The sequence below is a fragment of the Lepidochelys kempii genome, chromosome 7 (genome assembly GCF_965140285.1).
Source record: "Lepidochelys kempii isolate rLepKem1 chromosome 7, rLepKem1.hap1, whole genome shotgun sequence".
Classification (NCBI taxonomy): Eukaryota; Metazoa; Chordata; order Testudines; family Cheloniidae; genus Lepidochelys; species Lepidochelys kempii.
Genome location: NC_136386.1, coordinates 23,915,379 through 23,932,635, shown reverse-complemented (window position 1 = coordinate 23,932,635; position 17,257 = coordinate 23,915,379). Strand labels below are relative to the sequence as shown.

The window sequence follows — 17,257 nt, the reverse complement described above, 5'->3', positions numbered from 1 at the left end:
ATAGCCACAGAACAAACACCCGATTTCCTGCACCAGCCCCAAAACACATCTTCCCTGACTCCTGGAAAACATAACAGCCCATTCCCCTGCTTCAGCCCTAAAACACAATGCTTACAGCTTCATGGCTGATTTAGGGTCAAATCTCTGGGGACGGTTTCCAGCCAAAATCTGGCAAAGGCCGTTGAGTTGTCTCAGCTCTCCAGCTGGGCTCATCAGTCTATTTTAGCTATTCTATTTTAGCTTTTTGTCAACTTTCACAATATTGTTACAAGGCCTGCATTATTTGGTGCTTTTCGTAAAGCCCCAGCTCCTGGAATCCTGCCATTACATGAGAATCTCAGCTGTCTTTTTCTTGTCCTTCCAAGTTTCTAGCTCCCATGATTATAGAGAAAAGAGCTTGAAAACATGACCCAGTGGCATCCAAAATAGCTCAGAAACTGGAAAACAAAAAGATATTTTAAAAATCTCATTATTTTAAAGCCAATCTTATTTTTGGGCCCAACTAATTAATTTGCAGCTAAGGGTTAGTGATATTGACAGCAGTGTTGCCTGTTCTTATGATTTTATCATACCTCTTATGATATTTGGTGGTTTTCTTAAAGCCCCAGTTCTTGGAGTCATGATGATGAGAGGCTCATCTTTCAATTTAAACAAAAGTCTCTAGCCCTCATGGTTGAAAAGCTTGACCCCAGTGTACCCTAAAGATGGCTCAGAAACTAGATGGTAAATGGGGAAATACCCACATGTATTGTTTGAATGAACTCTCATGATACTGGAGCCTGGTCTGTGGTTTCTGAGGGTTGGCATCACTGTAAGCCTCATGGCCAGGCTCTGCCCAGATCTATCCAGGTTCCCAGAGGAAGCTGGGAGCTGTGAAGAACAGACTCAGTATCCACCCCCTGCACAATATATGGACAATCTCTGCTCTCTGCAATGAGGTCTGAGCTCTCACTAACTTAGGATTCTGATCCTACAGGAATATTGTCATGCTCAGCGCTGCCTTTGGTCACAGCATTTTTAGTTAGGCATCGGCGTAGCCCCCTTGGTTGCGGAGCCTGACGGGGTCCTGCCTGTCGTGCGCGCCGCCATCTTGTGCCCTGGTCCATGATTGGGCGCCGCCATCTTGTCCCTCCCTCGGCCTGGGCGCCGCCATCTTGTGCCCTCCCCGATGGATGGGCGCCCCCACCGCTGTCTGTGAGAGTCCATCCGGTTTCATCCGCTGCCTGGCCGGCCATGGAGGGCCTCGCCTGCCGCCTGCTTCTCTGCCTGGGCTGTGCCCTAGCGGCCCCCGAGCTGCTCAATGAGGAGGTGAAGCGGACGGTGGATCTCAGCACCCACCTGGCCAAGGTGACGGCCGAGCTGAGCCTGGCTAACCCGGCGGGGGGCTCCGGGGGCGCCAGCTCCTTCCTGCTGGCGCTGGACCCCGGCCTGGAGAGCCACCTGGCCTACCTCGGGGTGCAGGTGAGTGCGCGCCCCGGCTGCGCTTCGCCCGCTCCTCCGCAGCGGCCCCGTCCCCGTCCCCATCCCCCCGGCGACCCTCGGCCTGGCCCGTTCCGCGGCGCGGCCTCTGCGTGGCGGGAGCCCCCTGGCTCCCCCTTGCGCGCGGCGGGGCCCCCGCCCCTGCATGGGCCCCCCTCGCGTGTGAGCGGTTCGGGGCTGGGTCACTCATTGCAGGCATGGAAACCTCCGGGGCGGGCAAGCGGCCTTGCGGGCCGTCCTGCCAAGCTAGGGCAGCGCCCGGCCGGCCCCAGCCCCGCGCTTCTTTCTTTCCCCTCGGGTGGCCGTGGATTTTTCTCCCGCTTTTGACTCTGACCTGATGGTGCCGTGACAGCTACTTCCCTGCCTGGCAGATACTGACACGTAAGCAAAAGTGCCGGAGGCGTTGCAATGCAACCACTAACCACACCGTGGGGGAGAGGGAGAAATCCGAGGGGTGTCTTAGTAGGAACCTCTACATGGGTGTTCCCTAAGGCATAATGCTAGCTATTGCAGGCCACCTGCATGAGATCCATCCAGCTTCTGAAACCTTATTATTTCTCTGCCCTTTCTGGATGCCTTTAGTAGTAGGGACCCCGCCTGCTCTTATAGTGTAGATTTAAGTTTTTATTTTTGGCAGAGGGTGGTTTTGTTATGCCCTGGGTAGGTTGGTGAGTGATTTGACAGTTAACATTCATTTCCTTGCAGTTCTTTGGTTCAGCTTGGTGTGGCTTTAAGTTTAGAAGGAGATCCCATATAAATGGGAGAGTGAAAGATATAAATACAAGCTGGGCCCTGAGTCTGAATGGGCAACTGTCAGATGGCTGCCTAGCCCTTCATCCACTTATAATCTTCTTCAAGCACTTGAACCACTTACAGTATTTAGTGGTGAGTGATTCTGAAAAGCAGCTGTTAGTTCAAGGAGCTGGGAGCTAGGATTTTTGGGCTTTGATTCCAGCTCTGCGACTGACTTACTGTATCACCTTCTGCAAAGTCACTTCACCACTCTGCCTCATTTTCCCCTACCATAAAGGATAAATAATAATGCCCTACCTCAGAGCTTGTAATGTAAGTGTTAAGCCTTTGAAATTTCCTGGTGTATACCATAAAAGGGCAACGCATTAGAATAATAGCCTAATGCTTTAAAAATACAGTTGGGATTTAATAATAGTAGAGATTATCAGTAGAACTCCACTGAAACTCAAAAAGGATCAGGTTCTGCTTTGATCTAAATTTTGCTTTCAGGTTCTTGAGTTGTACACACTTGGACAGAGACTGCTTCTGTGAGTAGAGCTTAACACACTTTAGGCACCACTGTAGTACAAAGAATAAATCATTATCCTTTGCCAGCATAAATCTGGATCAACTTCAGAAGGGTTACTCCAGGCTTACACTGGTGTAACAGAGCAGACTTTGGTCCACACTGTGTTAATGTGGTACTGAAACAAAGGCTTTTGCATGCATATTCTGTGTGCTGCTTTTAATAGCACTCAAGTGGCTTGGTGGTAGGATACAGAGACTTTCACTTCTAGGTCCCCTGTTCAAAGCCAGCTCAGTTTGGTAATGACTGAGGGTTGTCACCATCAGATGTTTGTAAAGTTCCTAGCATGCTGCTGGTGCTCTACAAATAATTAGGCTACTAAAAGGCCGTTATTATGACTGTGAAACAAGGAGGCTGGGTAATCTTGCTTAGGGTGTCTCAAAAGGGAATGAGACATGGAGAGTGATGCTAATCTGTGTGTCTCATTTACCACATCTATAAATGTGGTCTTTCCAGAGCAGTCTGGATACATGTTGGAGCAGGACCCAGAGATGCACGGGGGAAGCTTTTGTCTTGCAGGCTGTGTTTGTCCTATGGATGCTCAGGAGACTTGAGTCTCCAATTCCAGGGCTATCAATCCAGCACTCTTTTCCTCAAGAGGTTTGAGAGAGTAGCTGTGCAGGTGCTGCTTTCTGATGACAGTAGAATGAGACTGTTGTGCCAGTCTTTGCTTTTTCACTTGGTGGCCGCTCCCCTAGGAGCTCCAGTGAGAGAAGCTCTGTAAAAGGACCTGCTGGAGGAGTAGGGTCGGCCATTGACAGACTCCATTCCATGCCTTTGACAGCTTGGGAATTGGCCTAGGACACTGGCAGAAGCTTCAAAAAATTTAACAGGAGCCTCCAGTTTCTATTCTTGGATACAGACCACAATTTGTTGAGTTGGCTAGTATTAATGACTGTGAAGGGTTTTTAATAAACAATTTTTTTGTCAACTAGTATGCGTTGTGTGCACTCCAATAAGAAATGAATAGGAATTGTGTAGTATTTGACCTGATAAATTCAGCTGCTTCACCTGGGAAGCCTAAATGGTGACATGGTGATCAGGCTGTAATGTTTTGTTTTGGAACAGGTGAAAGGTGAGGAAGAGGAGGAGAACACCCTGGAGGTGCGGGAGACTAAGGGGAAAGGTAAAAGGTGAGTCTTACCCTGTAATGCCAAATAACAGGGAGCAGTTCTGTTAGGGACCAGTATTTGTAACTTACCCATTCAAATTGGACTTCCCCAGTTGAGTAATAGCAGAATCAAGAGAGATGTTAGTCTAAGGAGCAAGTCCAGGACTTTAAATATTTCATCACGCAGCCCCTACAACAGTCTTGCTGGTGGTTGGGTGTCCTTTGTTCTTTCAGAGGCCCATCTTACGTTTCACACCACAGCCTGTAGCACAATTTGAGAATACAGGTAACAGTGTAGGACCTGATTCCCAGGTCAGCAAAAGTAGATGCCCTCAGTTTCCTGGGGAAATGGAGAAGTCTGTCTGGCAGCCTCTCCCCAGAGAGACTGCTCTCTCTTTATAAGTCCCTCTATTAGGGATGCAGTATAGGTGTCTTCCTCAGCTCCCCTGTGCCATGTAGGGAACTCCCCCTGTGTCCTAGCATCTTATGAAACCCTCCTGTCAGAACATCTGTTGCCACCTCTCTGTATTAGGGGAACTGGGATGGAGATGCATTAGAACCACATGGGCCTCTTAAGGGTCTGTACTGCCCATCACATACAGTTACAAATTTGGTTTGGCTCTGTTTACGCTGCAATACTGAACCATATTTTTGCTGCAGGATGTTAGATTCTGCAGCTTAAAATGAGCTTGTAGCCCCTAACCCAGAGAGAGAGCCCTCTTTCTAGCCAGAGGCTCCACATCTACCACACTTGGGGAGTATCCCATATTTGCAGCATGCTTGAGGGAGCAGAAATTTGTAGTGCAAGGCTCTTTCAGAGGCTGTGCATGTTAGCTATTAAATAAGGTGAGCTTTTTAAACTGGTTCGGCACTAGTTGCTGGTGATCTCAAGAGGTTCGTAGCTATGGAGTGAAACACTGAATTATCAAGGCAGAACAGTGCCCACTTCGTAGCTATGACTGGCTGAAGGTGCCCCAACTAATCCAGGTGGAGGGCTGCATCACCAGTGAGTTAGAGACTGCTCCCTTCCTGCAACTGCCAAGGTCCATCCATTGGGGCTGTTATCTACTCTCCTTCCACTGTCTGGGCAGCAGTTCTTGCTAGGTGGTGTGAACCTGCTGTGGAGGTATCTGTTTCTTTGAAGGCTGCAAGAGAACTCTGCTGTGGATTAGGTGAAAAGTTTTCTCTAGTCCCACACCTCCAGACTTCACTGTCTGCAGGATACCCCTGCTGGATCCCTGGCTATAGACATCCTTATTCAGCTTCAGCCCAATGGGAGAACAAGTAGTGCTGACTTGAGAGTAACAGACTCTTAGGAGCAGGAACTTAGTATGTTTGTTTTCCTGTCAGATCATTGCCCATGCTCCATTTTAGATTATTCTCTCCACCTAGAGAATAATGGAAAATCCACAGTGAAGTGCAGCTATAGAGAAATGGTGAAAGGAACGCACCAGTATCTCTACCCCAAAAACATCACACAGGTGGTATGTTAGCTTGATTCCCTTTGAATATCCATTCAGGCCTGTGCCAAATGATATCCAATTATAGACTGCCCCATCACCATTTATATGTAAATGTACCCATACTGTGGAACAGAAATCTCCTCCTGAGGAACAAGCACCAGGCTACTGGCAGAAATCTACTTTGGGCCTTATCCTGCAAGGCCCTTTTACAGCACTCCCAGTGTTGAAGGAGGGAGTCCTTTAAGAGCAAATAGAAAACTTCCAGGTTCCCCTCTGCACCAGTGTGTGTTGCAGGGGCTTAAGAGTGCATGTCAGGCCAGTGGAGATCTTGGTGTTTATAGTTTTCCTGCTGTTCTCCCTTTCAGCGGCAAATTCTTCACCGTGAAGTTGCCATCTCCTCTGGCGCCAGGTGCCAAGATCCGTTTATCCATCGAAACAGTTTTCACACATGTCCTGCAGCCGTACCCCACGCACATCACACAGGCAGAGAAACAGTTTGTGGTCTTTGAAGGGAATCATTATTTCTACTCTCCATACCCAACAAAGAGCCAAACTACACGTGTGAAACTGGCCTCCAGGAACGTAGAGAACTACACCAAGCTGGGCAATCCTACCCGGTCAGAGGACATGATTGAATATGGGCCTTTCAAGGACATCCCACCATATAGCCAGGTAAATTCTTGTGGCTAGCAAAACCCTGGCTGAAAGGCTCTTGAAAATAAATTGTAGCTTGTTGTTGTCCTGCAAAGTGCACCACATAAATAGGTCAATTATGGCTCAAGACGTTGAATGGGATGTAGAGACATTTGCCTCTCGGTCACATATTAGGATGGTGGCAAGTGTCTGAAAACTGGTGTCGTATGTGAATTGAGTTGGTATTTCTCAGTTCAGTTCCTAATGGGCAAGTGTCAGTATCACAAAACCACCACAGTTGGCATTAATTGCCTCTGAACTTCGCCTCTCTACTGAGACTGCCAATGAGAAACCCTTGGAGAGAGGGGTCTCTCTCTAGGGCACGGATGTCTTGGGGTAGTGGGGGAGAGCTTGAACTGTAGCTGCCTTTGCTATACCTGCTTGAGTACACAGAGAGGACTTGAGGGTGTCAATTCAGCAACACTAAATTCACTCCAAAAAAGTTAAAAGGAAATAGTTGTAGTAACATGCTGAGGGGTAAACACCTGCTACTCTGAGTGTATATTATTTAAGGAAGCTCATGGGATAGTATGGAGAAGAGACTGTTGAAATATAACCTAGTTACTTTGTACATATTGTCCTTAATATGCAGTATCAGCATTCTCGCTGCAAGATTCAGAGTTTGATTTAGCACTTAAGTGTTAAGCCAAGCACCTGAACATCTGGCTGTTTTTCCTGTCAAGTTTCACCCATACATCACCAGTTGTTCAAGTGGGATTTATGTCAGGAACTTGGTTACTCTCATGATGGTACAGGTGTGGGCTCAAAGGAATGGCACCTTGGAACATAAGGGTCAGATGGTTTTGTTTATCTTGGGGTGCTGATAGCAGGAGATATGCCCCATCCAAGTTGTCTTATTGTCAGTGGTCTGTATGAGAACACCTTTGCTCTGGGATCCTGATTCCCTCCAGTCCAAAGCATTCATCAGTTAGCTCAGTGAATCCTGCTACCTGCAGTCAGTTGTATTAATGACAGGGGACATCTCAGTATCTAGGGGCTTCCTATCTGCCCATGCTAACTTCCCTTGTTGTGAGCAGTCACTTGTGAAACCTAGCATATCCATTAAGCTGCTTCCACTTGATCAGTTAAAACAGCCAGAATGGATGCTGAAATTTTGCTAAAGTGCTTTAATTGATATCTTCAAAGTGTCATAGCTGAGCTTCAGGTTAGGTGTGTTAGTTTTGAGCTGTGTGCATTTTTCACCCTGTATTGTGTGACCAGCTGTTATAAATCAAAAAAAGGGGGGGTCCAGGGATGGACATTGCTAATGGCTGTCACTATAATGGAATGATTCACTCTGGGATTTGATGGAGGGGGAATCCTTTTCCCCTCCTCCCTCTGGGTTTGTTACTTCCTTGTCTGGGATTTATATCTTGTTTTCTTTCCTTCTCAGGACATCCTTAAGGTACACTACGAAAATAACAACCCATTCCTGACCATCACCAGTATGATACGGGTCATTGAAGTGTCTCACTGGGGAAATATTGCTGTAGAAGAGACTGTTGACTTAAAGCACACAGGAGCTGTGCTCAAAGGGCCTTTCTCCAGATATGACTACCAAAGGCAGCCAGACAGTGGAATATCTTCTGTCAAATCTTTTAAGGTTTGCATTTTGTGCCCTCCTTTACCACCTTCCTATAGAAAATCCTTTTGCCCTTTCTTTTGTCTCTTATTTGGCAACAGTGCACAAGGGATAAGGGGGAAACATAAAAAGCTTTCAGATATTTACAAGATGTCATTACCAAAGAGGAATTACTCAAGGTAGTACAGGAAGGTATAACTGGAGGGGTGGGGGAGGTGTCACACACTTTGTTGCTTCTGTAGGCTTACTGCATAAACCAAGTGCTCCATGTATCCTACACTGTCCCCACAAGCTGCCTTTGTGCTACCTGTCAGAGATCAGTTGAATGCCCCTTCTTGGGCACACACCAGACTGCTGTGAAGGGATCCAAATTCTGAATCCCTGTGTGCTTTAAGCCTCCAAAGTCTGAACAGTCCATTCACTGCCTCTAGCTTGGGGTCTCTAGGCACACTTTTGGGGTGCCAATCCTCTGTCTAGTACCCCTCCTGAGAGCTGTAACCCTGCGGTCCAACTACCCAGCCCCTGGGACTAGTGCTGGCCCCCCTGCCCCAGACTCCCTTGTAGCTTAAACATACCCTCTCCCAGAACTCCAGCCATGTTCTGGATTAACTTTTCAGGGACACACGATAGGTGTGTCACATAACACACACACAGACTGCACAGAATTGTAAAATACCATTGCTCTTTACTTGATAGCACAAGAAATACACAGATGTATACAAAAATAATAAACATTACATACACTTCCTTGCCTCAGTTTCCTCACCACTCTGGAGCATTCTTTGGGCTGGGCTCAAGGTCTTGTAGGGGTGTCCAGGATCCTCTGCTGCAGCTTATGGTATGATTTCTGAAACATGGAGCCCCTTTCCAGGGCAGGTCAGCTTGCTTTCTCTGACTGCTAAACCGGCCCATCCCTCCTTCACTTTGAGTCCTTCTAAACTCCTGCTTTGTCACCTCTGCTCTCTCTTTGTGTTGTATAGGAATTTTCCACTCTCCAAACACCTTGTTGAGGGTTAGAGAAAACTAGTTTTCCTAAACTTAGCCAACCCATTGTCCTTCATATGTTTCCACCTGAATAGGCAGCAACTGAAGTGACCAGCCATTGTCTGGAGATGTGTTTTCAGCCCTGTTGGTAATGGCAGATTCCACATTTACATAGAAACAACAAGGAGTCTGGTAGCACCTTAAAGACTAACAGATTTATTTGAGCATAAGCTTTCGTGGGTAAAAGCCTCACTTCTTCAGATGCATAAATATATGTATTTATGTCTGCATCTGTAACTTTCACTCCATGCATCTGAAGAAGTGAGGTTTTTACCCACGAAAGCTTAGGCTCAAATAAATCTGTTAGTCTTTAAGGTGTCACTGGACTCCTTGTTGTTTTTGTGGATACAGATTAACACGGCTACCCCCTGATACATTTACATAGAGGCATTCAGTGGTAGAGCAATTTTTATAGTAACAACTTCATATCATCATCAACCAGAACTCAAATTGTACAGACAGATTCCCCAAATCATCACACCACCCTCCCACCTCCTTCTATTTCAGGGACTCCCTGTAACCTCCCTCATAAAAGGGGCTCTCTGTGGCACCCTCCCACTCCTCTCCTTCTTCCCTATGGCAGGGACTCCACCATCCTCCTCCTCCCGTACGATTATCCCCATTGTTATGCTGGAAGGTGTTAATGGCTGCCATCAACAAGTTCTTTGATTTGTAGACAATTACAGATCTGGTTGAAGCTGCTTGCTCTGCTGATCAGATGCTAGGAGCTCTGCCCCCATTTCCCCTTCCGGTTTTCTGATATTTCACCAGAATCTGTGGGCTTCTGCCCATTGATGCCTAGAATATTCCCTGAAATTTTGGAATTGATTGCATGCAGTGTTCAAAAAGTGTCAAGTGACATCAAGACAGACAGAGAAATGTTATTGAGTTGAGTGTATGAATTCACAAGCTCAGCCCCCTAGGAGCAATGGGATGGAACGAAATGGGAATTTTAGGCTGATCAGATAGGATGTGAAATAAAATCCTGAAGGAAGTGGTAGAGCAGCACATCCAGGACATTGTGGTAGGCATGTCCCTCATTTCTTAGGAAACTGGACTGGATAAAGTACCACTGACTGTTCTGTAGGGAACAATGTTACATTGACTTCAAGGCCATAGACTGGATGATCCAATAGGGCTTCGTCATCTATAACTTCTCTGAATATGGGCAATAGCTTTTGCTGAGCACATTGTGGCTAATCACTTACATTAATGCCATTTTGCCACATGCTGCTGCCAAGTAGTCATTTTGTTGCTGCTTGTGAGAAGTGGTGCTATTCCTGACTGAAGCTGAACCAAGTGTCATCAGTAGCTGCTTTGCCTATTCTAGTGGAAATTTTCTTTCTCTAGCAAATGCACTGAGTGCTGCTTCTCTCCCTCATGCAGACCATTCTTCCTGCTGCGGCTCAGGATGTATATTACCGAGATGAAATTGGAAATATCTCTACCAGCCACCTTCTCATCCTGGATGACTCTGTGGAGATGGAGATCCGCCCCCGCTTCCCGCTCTTTGGGGGTTGGAAGACCCATTACATCATTGGCTACAACCTGCCTAGCTATGAATACCTCTATAACCTTGGTGGGTGTCACAGGATTGGGGTAGTAAAAGGCCAGACTTACTGTGTTGAAAATCTGACATTTGTACAGTATGGGGCCCTTGTAACCTTTTAGCGTTTATTGCTAGCTGTTACTTCTGTAACTTACAAGCCAGTCTCCTGCTTGCATGTGCCTCTTCCTGTATCCTTAGACCTTTTGTTAAAAACTGCCATTTTCAGGGGAGCCAAATGATCCTCTGCTGAGGAGTGCATACAGCCCCTGTCCTTCAGCATGCTGAGATTCACAGACACTGGGAAAACCTTTCCATGGAAGCCTGTTTTGTTAAACTACTTGGAATTTTTTCTGTCCTTTCTGCCTTCTCTCAGGTGACCAATATGCCCTGAGGATGAGGTTCATTGACCATGTGTTTGATGAGCAAGTTGCAGACTCTCTGACTGTAAAGATAATCCTGCCAGAAGGTGCCAAGTAAGTGACACTGCTCTTGTGCTGTTACTGCTGAAAATGCTTCACCTGTGCATTGATGGCCAAGTCTCCTGTCTGCTCTTGGGGATGGAGCACCATGAAAACATAACGGCTGACATGAGCATAGAGGACACCTTGGAACACAATCTGTCATACATTATAAATTGCTTTTTAAACTGCAGTGAACTTGTTTTCAATGTGCAATTGAGTAGTGTGCATTGGGCCACAACAGGCCAATCAAAAAGCCATCCCATCTCAGACATGTTAGAATCATGTGGGAGTGTCTGTTTATTCCTGCAGGAATATTCATGTGGACAGCCCATATGAAATCAACCGAGCCACTGACGAGCTCCACTACACCTACTTGGACACGTTTGGACGCCCGGTTATTGTGGCGTACAAGAACAACCTAGTAGAGCAGCACATCCAGGACATTGTGGTAGGCTTGACCCCTTTGTTTGAATAACTTAAATGAGCAGCCATGCCTCCTCCTCACTCACCTTTGTAATCATAACAATATCTGGTCTGGGGCTGAGGAGTTCCTGAAAAATGAAATGCAAATTGTGTGGCTTTGCTTGTCTGTTACTATGTGAAGTTCTCTCTGCTGGAAGATGTGAGAATCTGTAATGCAGATGCTGGGTTGCAGCTCTTAAGGAAAGTCAGTATAGCCAATGCACAGCCCAGCTGGGGAAACTTGTTGCTCAAGAGATATAGAAAACGAGCAGTGTGACTAGGTTCTTGACTACACAGTTTGCATTATCTGAGCTGGATCCATTCTGTGTGCCATAACTATTCTTCCTTGGTTTTTAGGAACATTTAGGTGCTTGAAGTTTCTCCCTTGACTAATGGCAAGTCATTGATCCCATTCTCTGAATCCTATTTTGCAGGTGCACTACACCTTCAACAAGATTCTGATGCTGCAGGAGCCGCTGTTGGTGGTTGGAGCCTTTTACATCTTGTTCTTCACAGTGATCTTCTATGTGAGGCTCGACTTCTCCATCACCAAGGTACTATATGGCAAGTTGCAGCCTTGTGACTGAGGGGAAAGTTTTATTCCCCTAATGGTTGGAAATTGCCTGTAGAAATAGTTCCCCTCACTAAATGTTCTTTCCATTGGAATATTCCTATTTAGGTACTTGGTGTCTTATCACCATAGCATCTGAGCACCTAAAGACCTATTGGTTTTGTCTTGGTATGTGATGGATACTCCATCTTTAGCTTTCATGTAAAATATTCCAGCCCTGGGACAGCAAGCCCATCTGAATCTAACTGGTTTGTGACTGTCCTGTGGGAGTCCCTTCCTCCCTATTTTCCCTTGGTTTTTATTAACCCAGAGCTAGGCTGGCTGATTAGAGGCAGCCAGAGGCCTCTAATGCTCGGACCAAGCTAACTTCGGCATTCTTTTGACAGCTGTTGGTGTTAAATTGTAAATTGTAGGATCTGAGGTGCTTTTGCATAGCACATGTGGCTAGACAGGCATTGGCTCAGTTTAAGTTTTTTGTATGTGCTTGTCTATGTACCTTATCGCCCTTTATAGGATCCAGCTGCTGAAGCTAGGATGAAGGTGGCCTGCATAACAGAGCAAGTTCTCACCTTGGTGAACAAGAGACTGGGCCTGTACCGCCACTTTGATGAAGCGGTGAATAAGTACAAGCAGTCACGGGACATCTCCACTCTAAACAGTGGCAAGAAGACCTTGGAGACAGAGCATAAGGCCCTGACCAATGAAGTAGCCTCTCTGCAGTCCAAGCTGAAGACAGAAGGCTCTGACATGTGTGATAAGGTAAGAGCTCTCTCCTGTCTTAGCTGTGCTTTGTTGCTGGCCTTATAGGCTACTCTGCTTCCATTCTAGATGTCTTCTGATGCTTAGCTTAGCTGCTGCCTCCTGTTCTCTCTTTCATGCGCTCCAAAATTACTTGCTTCTTGTCAGAAAGATGTAGGGGATGGTATTGTTTGTTTTTTTCCCCCCCCTCTGCTGTAGTTTTACTCTTGCTTTTATTGCTCTATAAAATGTGTGGAGATGAAAAATTGCTTGCCACTAGCATTCACTGTCTCCAAAAGATCCCCTAGACCAGCTGCATTGGAAGTAGGATTGTATGTTACAACTGCATTATCTTATCATTACGCTCCTAGTAATGTCAAATGGAATGAAAACTTGGATCTTTTAAGTTGAAACATAGCAACAGATTGTATATTATTAAACTATCCAAGCCAGTAACACAAGTTATTTTGGGGGTCCTGGGCTATTTCTGGGTTTGTTGCCAGAATCCACCTGGGAAGCTTTTGCTTCATATTACATGGCTTCTTTGGGAGAACAAGAGAACAGCACCTACAGGTGTTCAGCTACTCCAGTTTTGTCTTGGCTGACCATGTCTGGGACTCTTATTTTTGCATAGAAGGTGCCTCATCACATTGCTTCACTTGTATCATGGTAAAACGAAACCACAAGAGTTGAACACATTTACTTGTTAATCTTTTATTTTTGTGCAAGTGTGAATTTCACACTGGTGGAAGATGCTGCCTTCACAGTCCAGTAGACTGAATTCCTTTCTCTGCAACAACATGGCAGCACAGCACACCCCAGGCGCGCACACTACCATTCCCAACCTTTATGCCTCAACTCTGACCAGAAGCAGCCACCCACCTTGAGGTGTGGGGAGTTCAGTTTTTGTGCTGTGGGTACTGATCCCACTGTGAACTTCACTGAGATCCGCCAAACTTACTTCACCCTGACAACCACAATAATCATCAGAAAACAGTTACTTTTGGCCACCATGGTCCTGAGTTGGATTTGTACTGGTGACCTAGATTTGAAAGTCTCTAACTTATCATTAAACATTACTGAAAGTAAGAATTACACCTCTCTCAATGCTAGTATCTGGCTTCTGAGGTTCCGTTTAAACCTCCTCTGTCCATTTAGCCTCTGCCCCCTCCCCGAGAGGAACCCTCCAAATGCCATGTTCACTTATAGCCAGGCCCGTGGGAGAGGCTGTTCTATATCCTGTGCTGTGTCTTCCTTGGTCCCAGCTTTTCTGCTTTGCCATGTCATAGGGCTGTTTGTGTTCAGTCCTCTTTAATATTCCTTTATTCTGAACTCCCACAAGGTGAGCGAGATTCAGAAGCTCGACAGCCAAGTCAAGGAGCTGGTTCTGAAATCGTCTGTTGAGGCAGAGCGGTTGGTGGCTGGCAAGCTTAAGAAGGACACGTACATTGAGAATGAGAAGCTGCATTCCAACAAGCGCCAGGAGCTGGTCACCAAAATTGACAACATCCTCGATGCACTATAACTTCAGAGTTAAAGTGGTGGGAGGGGGGAGAAACGTGAGTTGAGATTAAAGGCTGTTGAGTGGACATGCTCGGAGCCAAACCAGTGATGCTCTTTGGTCAGTAAAATTGGGGAAGGGAGAAAATTTGAAATGGAAAATGCCTGCAAATAATTTTTTTTGGCTTACTCTTTTTTAGGGCTTGTTTGCCAATCAGAATCTGCTGTGGAGGGACCATGGTATAACAAGATTTGGATTTGGTTGTAACAGGGTTCCTTCCACACAGACAAGGCAAGACCAGGTTATAAAGCAGTCTCCATTCTGTATTTTGCTGTGTAAGAGGGCCCTTACTGTCCCTGTACAACTAGCCAGACAGCCTGGGTGGAGACGTGCTCATGGCAGATCTGAACATTGGGGCCAGTGAGAATAAAGGCATCTTTGTTCTTCTGAAGGCTTTAAAATAAATCCACTCCCCCTTGAATTTATACTTTTATATTTTGGGGGATAAGGAACCCGAGCAAAGGAGATTTGTACTGTTTTTTGTCACAAAAAGTGAGGTTTTTGAGCTGGCAATGTCCTGAGTCTGTTTAAAATAAAGCCAGTGCAGCTGAGAGGGTTTCATCTCCTGAAAGCCTGTGTTTGTTCCTGGTATTTTTTTAACTATGTAGACAATACCCAATTGAAATAAGCAAGGGAGGATGGATATTTAGCGCTTTCTCTATTTCTGAAGGACCTTGCTGGCTCCTGCAGTAACTTATGGGAATGCCCAGCTAATATACAGATTGGAGGTTTTTTCTCGTATACCCTTTTCTTGTGCCCCATGTCTCAGAGCATTAGGGTGACTCAGTGAGGCAGGCTCGAGGAAAAGCCATTGTCTGGAGGAGAGGTTAACAGGGGCAGGAGAGATCAATAAGACTGGGACTTTCAAACCTGGAAAATAAATGACTAAGGGGGATATGATTGAGGTCTATAAAATCATGACAGGTGTGGAGAAAATAAGTAAGGAAGTGTTGTTTTACTCCTTCTCATAACACAAGAACTAGGGGTCACCAAATGAACACACAGTCAGCCTCTTTGCCAGAGGATGTTGTGAAGGCCAAGATTCAAAAAAGAGCTAGATAAGTTCATGGAGGATAGGTCCATCAATAGCTATTAGCCAGGATGGGCAGGGATGATGTCCCTAGCCTCTGTTTGTCAGAGGCTGGGAGTGGGCAGCAGGGGATGGATCACTTGGCGAGTGCCCATTCTGTTCATTCCCTCTAGGGCACCTGGCATTGGCTACTGTCGGAAGACAGGAGATTGGGCTGGATGGACCTTAGGTCTGACCCAGTATGGCTGTTCTTAAATTCTTAACAGTGGCGACTGGCAGGGCAAGAGCTGGGAGTAAATCTAGTTCTTCTCTGGGGGAAAGAAGGTGCCCCTGGGGCAGCCCCTCTTCTTTCCCCCAATGGCCAATAGGGGACTAAACTCAGCCCTAGCCATGTTCCAGCTCCTACCTTGGCCCTCTTAAACTGTTCTGCTTCCCCTGCCACCCCGTCAGGCTTGGCTCACCACTGCAAGGGGCAGCTATGGGCCGTCTTGCCTTCCTCACCTAGAACTGCTCTGCAGCAGCTTCTCTTCACAGGGGAACAGTTTGAGCCTCAACTAACCTGTATGGGAGTGTCAAGGTTCTGGGTTCCTTGGTTTTACTGTCACCACCCCCATTTCTGGGTTAGGCTGAGTAGGCATGACTCAGAGTTTGCCCACCAGAGGGCACTGCTGTTACAACACCTCAGGCCCACAGCGCAGGGCTCTGGGTTGCAGGGGGCTGAGTGCCTATGGGAGGTTGGGGTGAGAACGGATAGGGCAGCCCCACGCACCCTGGTTCAGTTCTACTCTTATGGTGCCATTGTTTTGGTTCAAACACTAACTCAGCTTGCCTAGGCCCCCAAGCCAGACTGCAGGGGGGTCATGCAGGAGGCCCAGGCCTACCCACAGCTCAATCCAGGCTCTCCAACCTGCCCAGAATCAACATTGGGCCTTTTTCAGCCGGAACAATGAGCCCAGGGAGGCTAGCTGCCTGGCCCGTTAATACTAGCACACAAAGACAGTTTCCTGCCCTCCAGAGCCTCCCTCCAGGTTGTTCCTTTCCATGTTGACTGCCTCACCTAGCACCAGCACCCAGACTGTCTTTGCAAAGATAGATCCGATAAAAGCATGTTGGTTCCTGTCAGCCTTTAGATTCCCTCACCAGTCACGTACTTTCCCTTAAGAAAGGAATGTGGGGGGGGGGGGGTGAGAGCGAGAGAGAATTGCCTTAAACATATTCTTTCTCCCCACACTGGCCTGCTTCTGTAGATAGAAAACATGTTCTGTGCACCTTACACATACCCCAGCTCCTGTCCCACTTTCTAGGTCTCTCCCTTCTGCAGGCATTGCTCATAAGTTGCACCCTGAGACCCTATTGTGTGCACATTTTTCTTTGTTCCAGACAACAGGCCAACAGTGGAAGTCATGCAAGTGTGGGCTGCAGACAGTTTGCCTGCCAGTACCACACCAAAGTTCTCAAGGCTGGTGCCACACTGTCTGCACACACATCCTGAAAGCCCCAGAAGGCAAAGAGTTTTCTATTCATTTACAATACTGAGTGATTGGATATGTGTTTCTGTGCAGTCATTTGTTCACTTATTACAGTCAGGGGAATAGAAACCTTGCTACATGTTTATAAAGCAACAGGACTGACAAATGCCCCTTTCCTCTCTAGGCCAACCCATCACTGGCCATTGCAGATCAGTTATGATCCATCATAGAAATCACAGAACTGTAGGACTGGAAGGGACCTTGATAGGTCATTTAGTCTAGTCCCCTGCACTGAGGCATGACTATATGTAGACCTTCCCTGATAGGTGTTTGTCTAGCCTGTTCTTAAAAACCTCCAGTGACAGAGATTTCACAACCTCCCCAGGTAATTTGTTCCACTGCTTAACTACCCCTTACAGTTAGGAAGTTTTTCCTAATGTCTAACCTAAATCTCCCTTGCTGCAAATTAAGGATGCTGCAATAATCCTCTCAGGTCTTGTATTCTGAATTGTTCCTCTAGGCCCTCTTTCCTGTATGGGGGCTCAGTGCAGTTCCCACTGGAGTCTTTCACTGTTCCTCTGTAGATCTCCCATGTGGAGAGCTAGACAGCACTGTGTAAAGGGAAAACCTCTGTCCCTCCAGAATCAGCACCTGCTGTTGCAAAAGCTGGGTCTTTGCCCTCCACACTGCTCCCTGTTCTCCTGAGGTGACCAAGAGGGAATCCAA

The 17,257-nt window shown here is 46.7% G+C and overlaps 1 protein-coding gene across 2 annotated transcripts; it reads left to right on the top strand.

Moving 5' to 3' along the window:
• The first annotated feature begins 1,104 nt into the window (after positions 1-1,104).
• RPN1 (ribophorin I) lies at positions 1,105-14,603 on the top strand. Of its 2 annotated transcripts, none has more exons than XM_073351394.1 (10): positions 1,105-1,461; positions 3,866-3,930; positions 5,737-6,043; positions 7,458-7,667; positions 10,077-10,269; positions 10,613-10,712; positions 11,010-11,148; positions 11,597-11,716; positions 12,247-12,492; positions 13,814-14,603. In XM_073351394.1, exons 1-10 carry the CDS (start codon positions 1,105-1,107, stop codon positions 13,994-13,996), a joined length of 1,920 nt encoding a protein of 639 aa, XP_073207495.1. In that variant the 3' UTR covers positions 13,997-14,603. The 2 variants fall into 2 exon arrangements, with proteins under 2 accessions (XP_073207495.1, XP_073207497.1); XM_073351396.2 differs by lacking the exon at positions 13,814-14,603 and adding an exon at positions 13,201-13,763 and having other exon boundaries at positions 1,159-1,461.
• Positions 14,604-17,257: the final 2,654 nt, after the last annotated feature.

Excerpts from the sequence above, each read along its gene's own strand:
- RPN1 (XM_073351394.1), top strand. The coding sequence starts at position 1,105 with ATGATTGGGCGCCGCCATCTTGTCCCTCCCTCGGCCTGGGCGCCGCCA. Across the intron at positions 10,270-10,612 it reads TGAATACCTCTATAACCTTG|GTGACCAATATGCCCTGAGG; the intron begins GTGGGTGTCACA and ends GCCTTCTCTCAG. Across the intron at positions 12,493-13,813 it reads GCTCTGACATGTGTGATAAG|GTGAGCGAGATTCAGAAGCT; the intron begins GTAAGAGCTCTC and ends AACTCCCACAAG.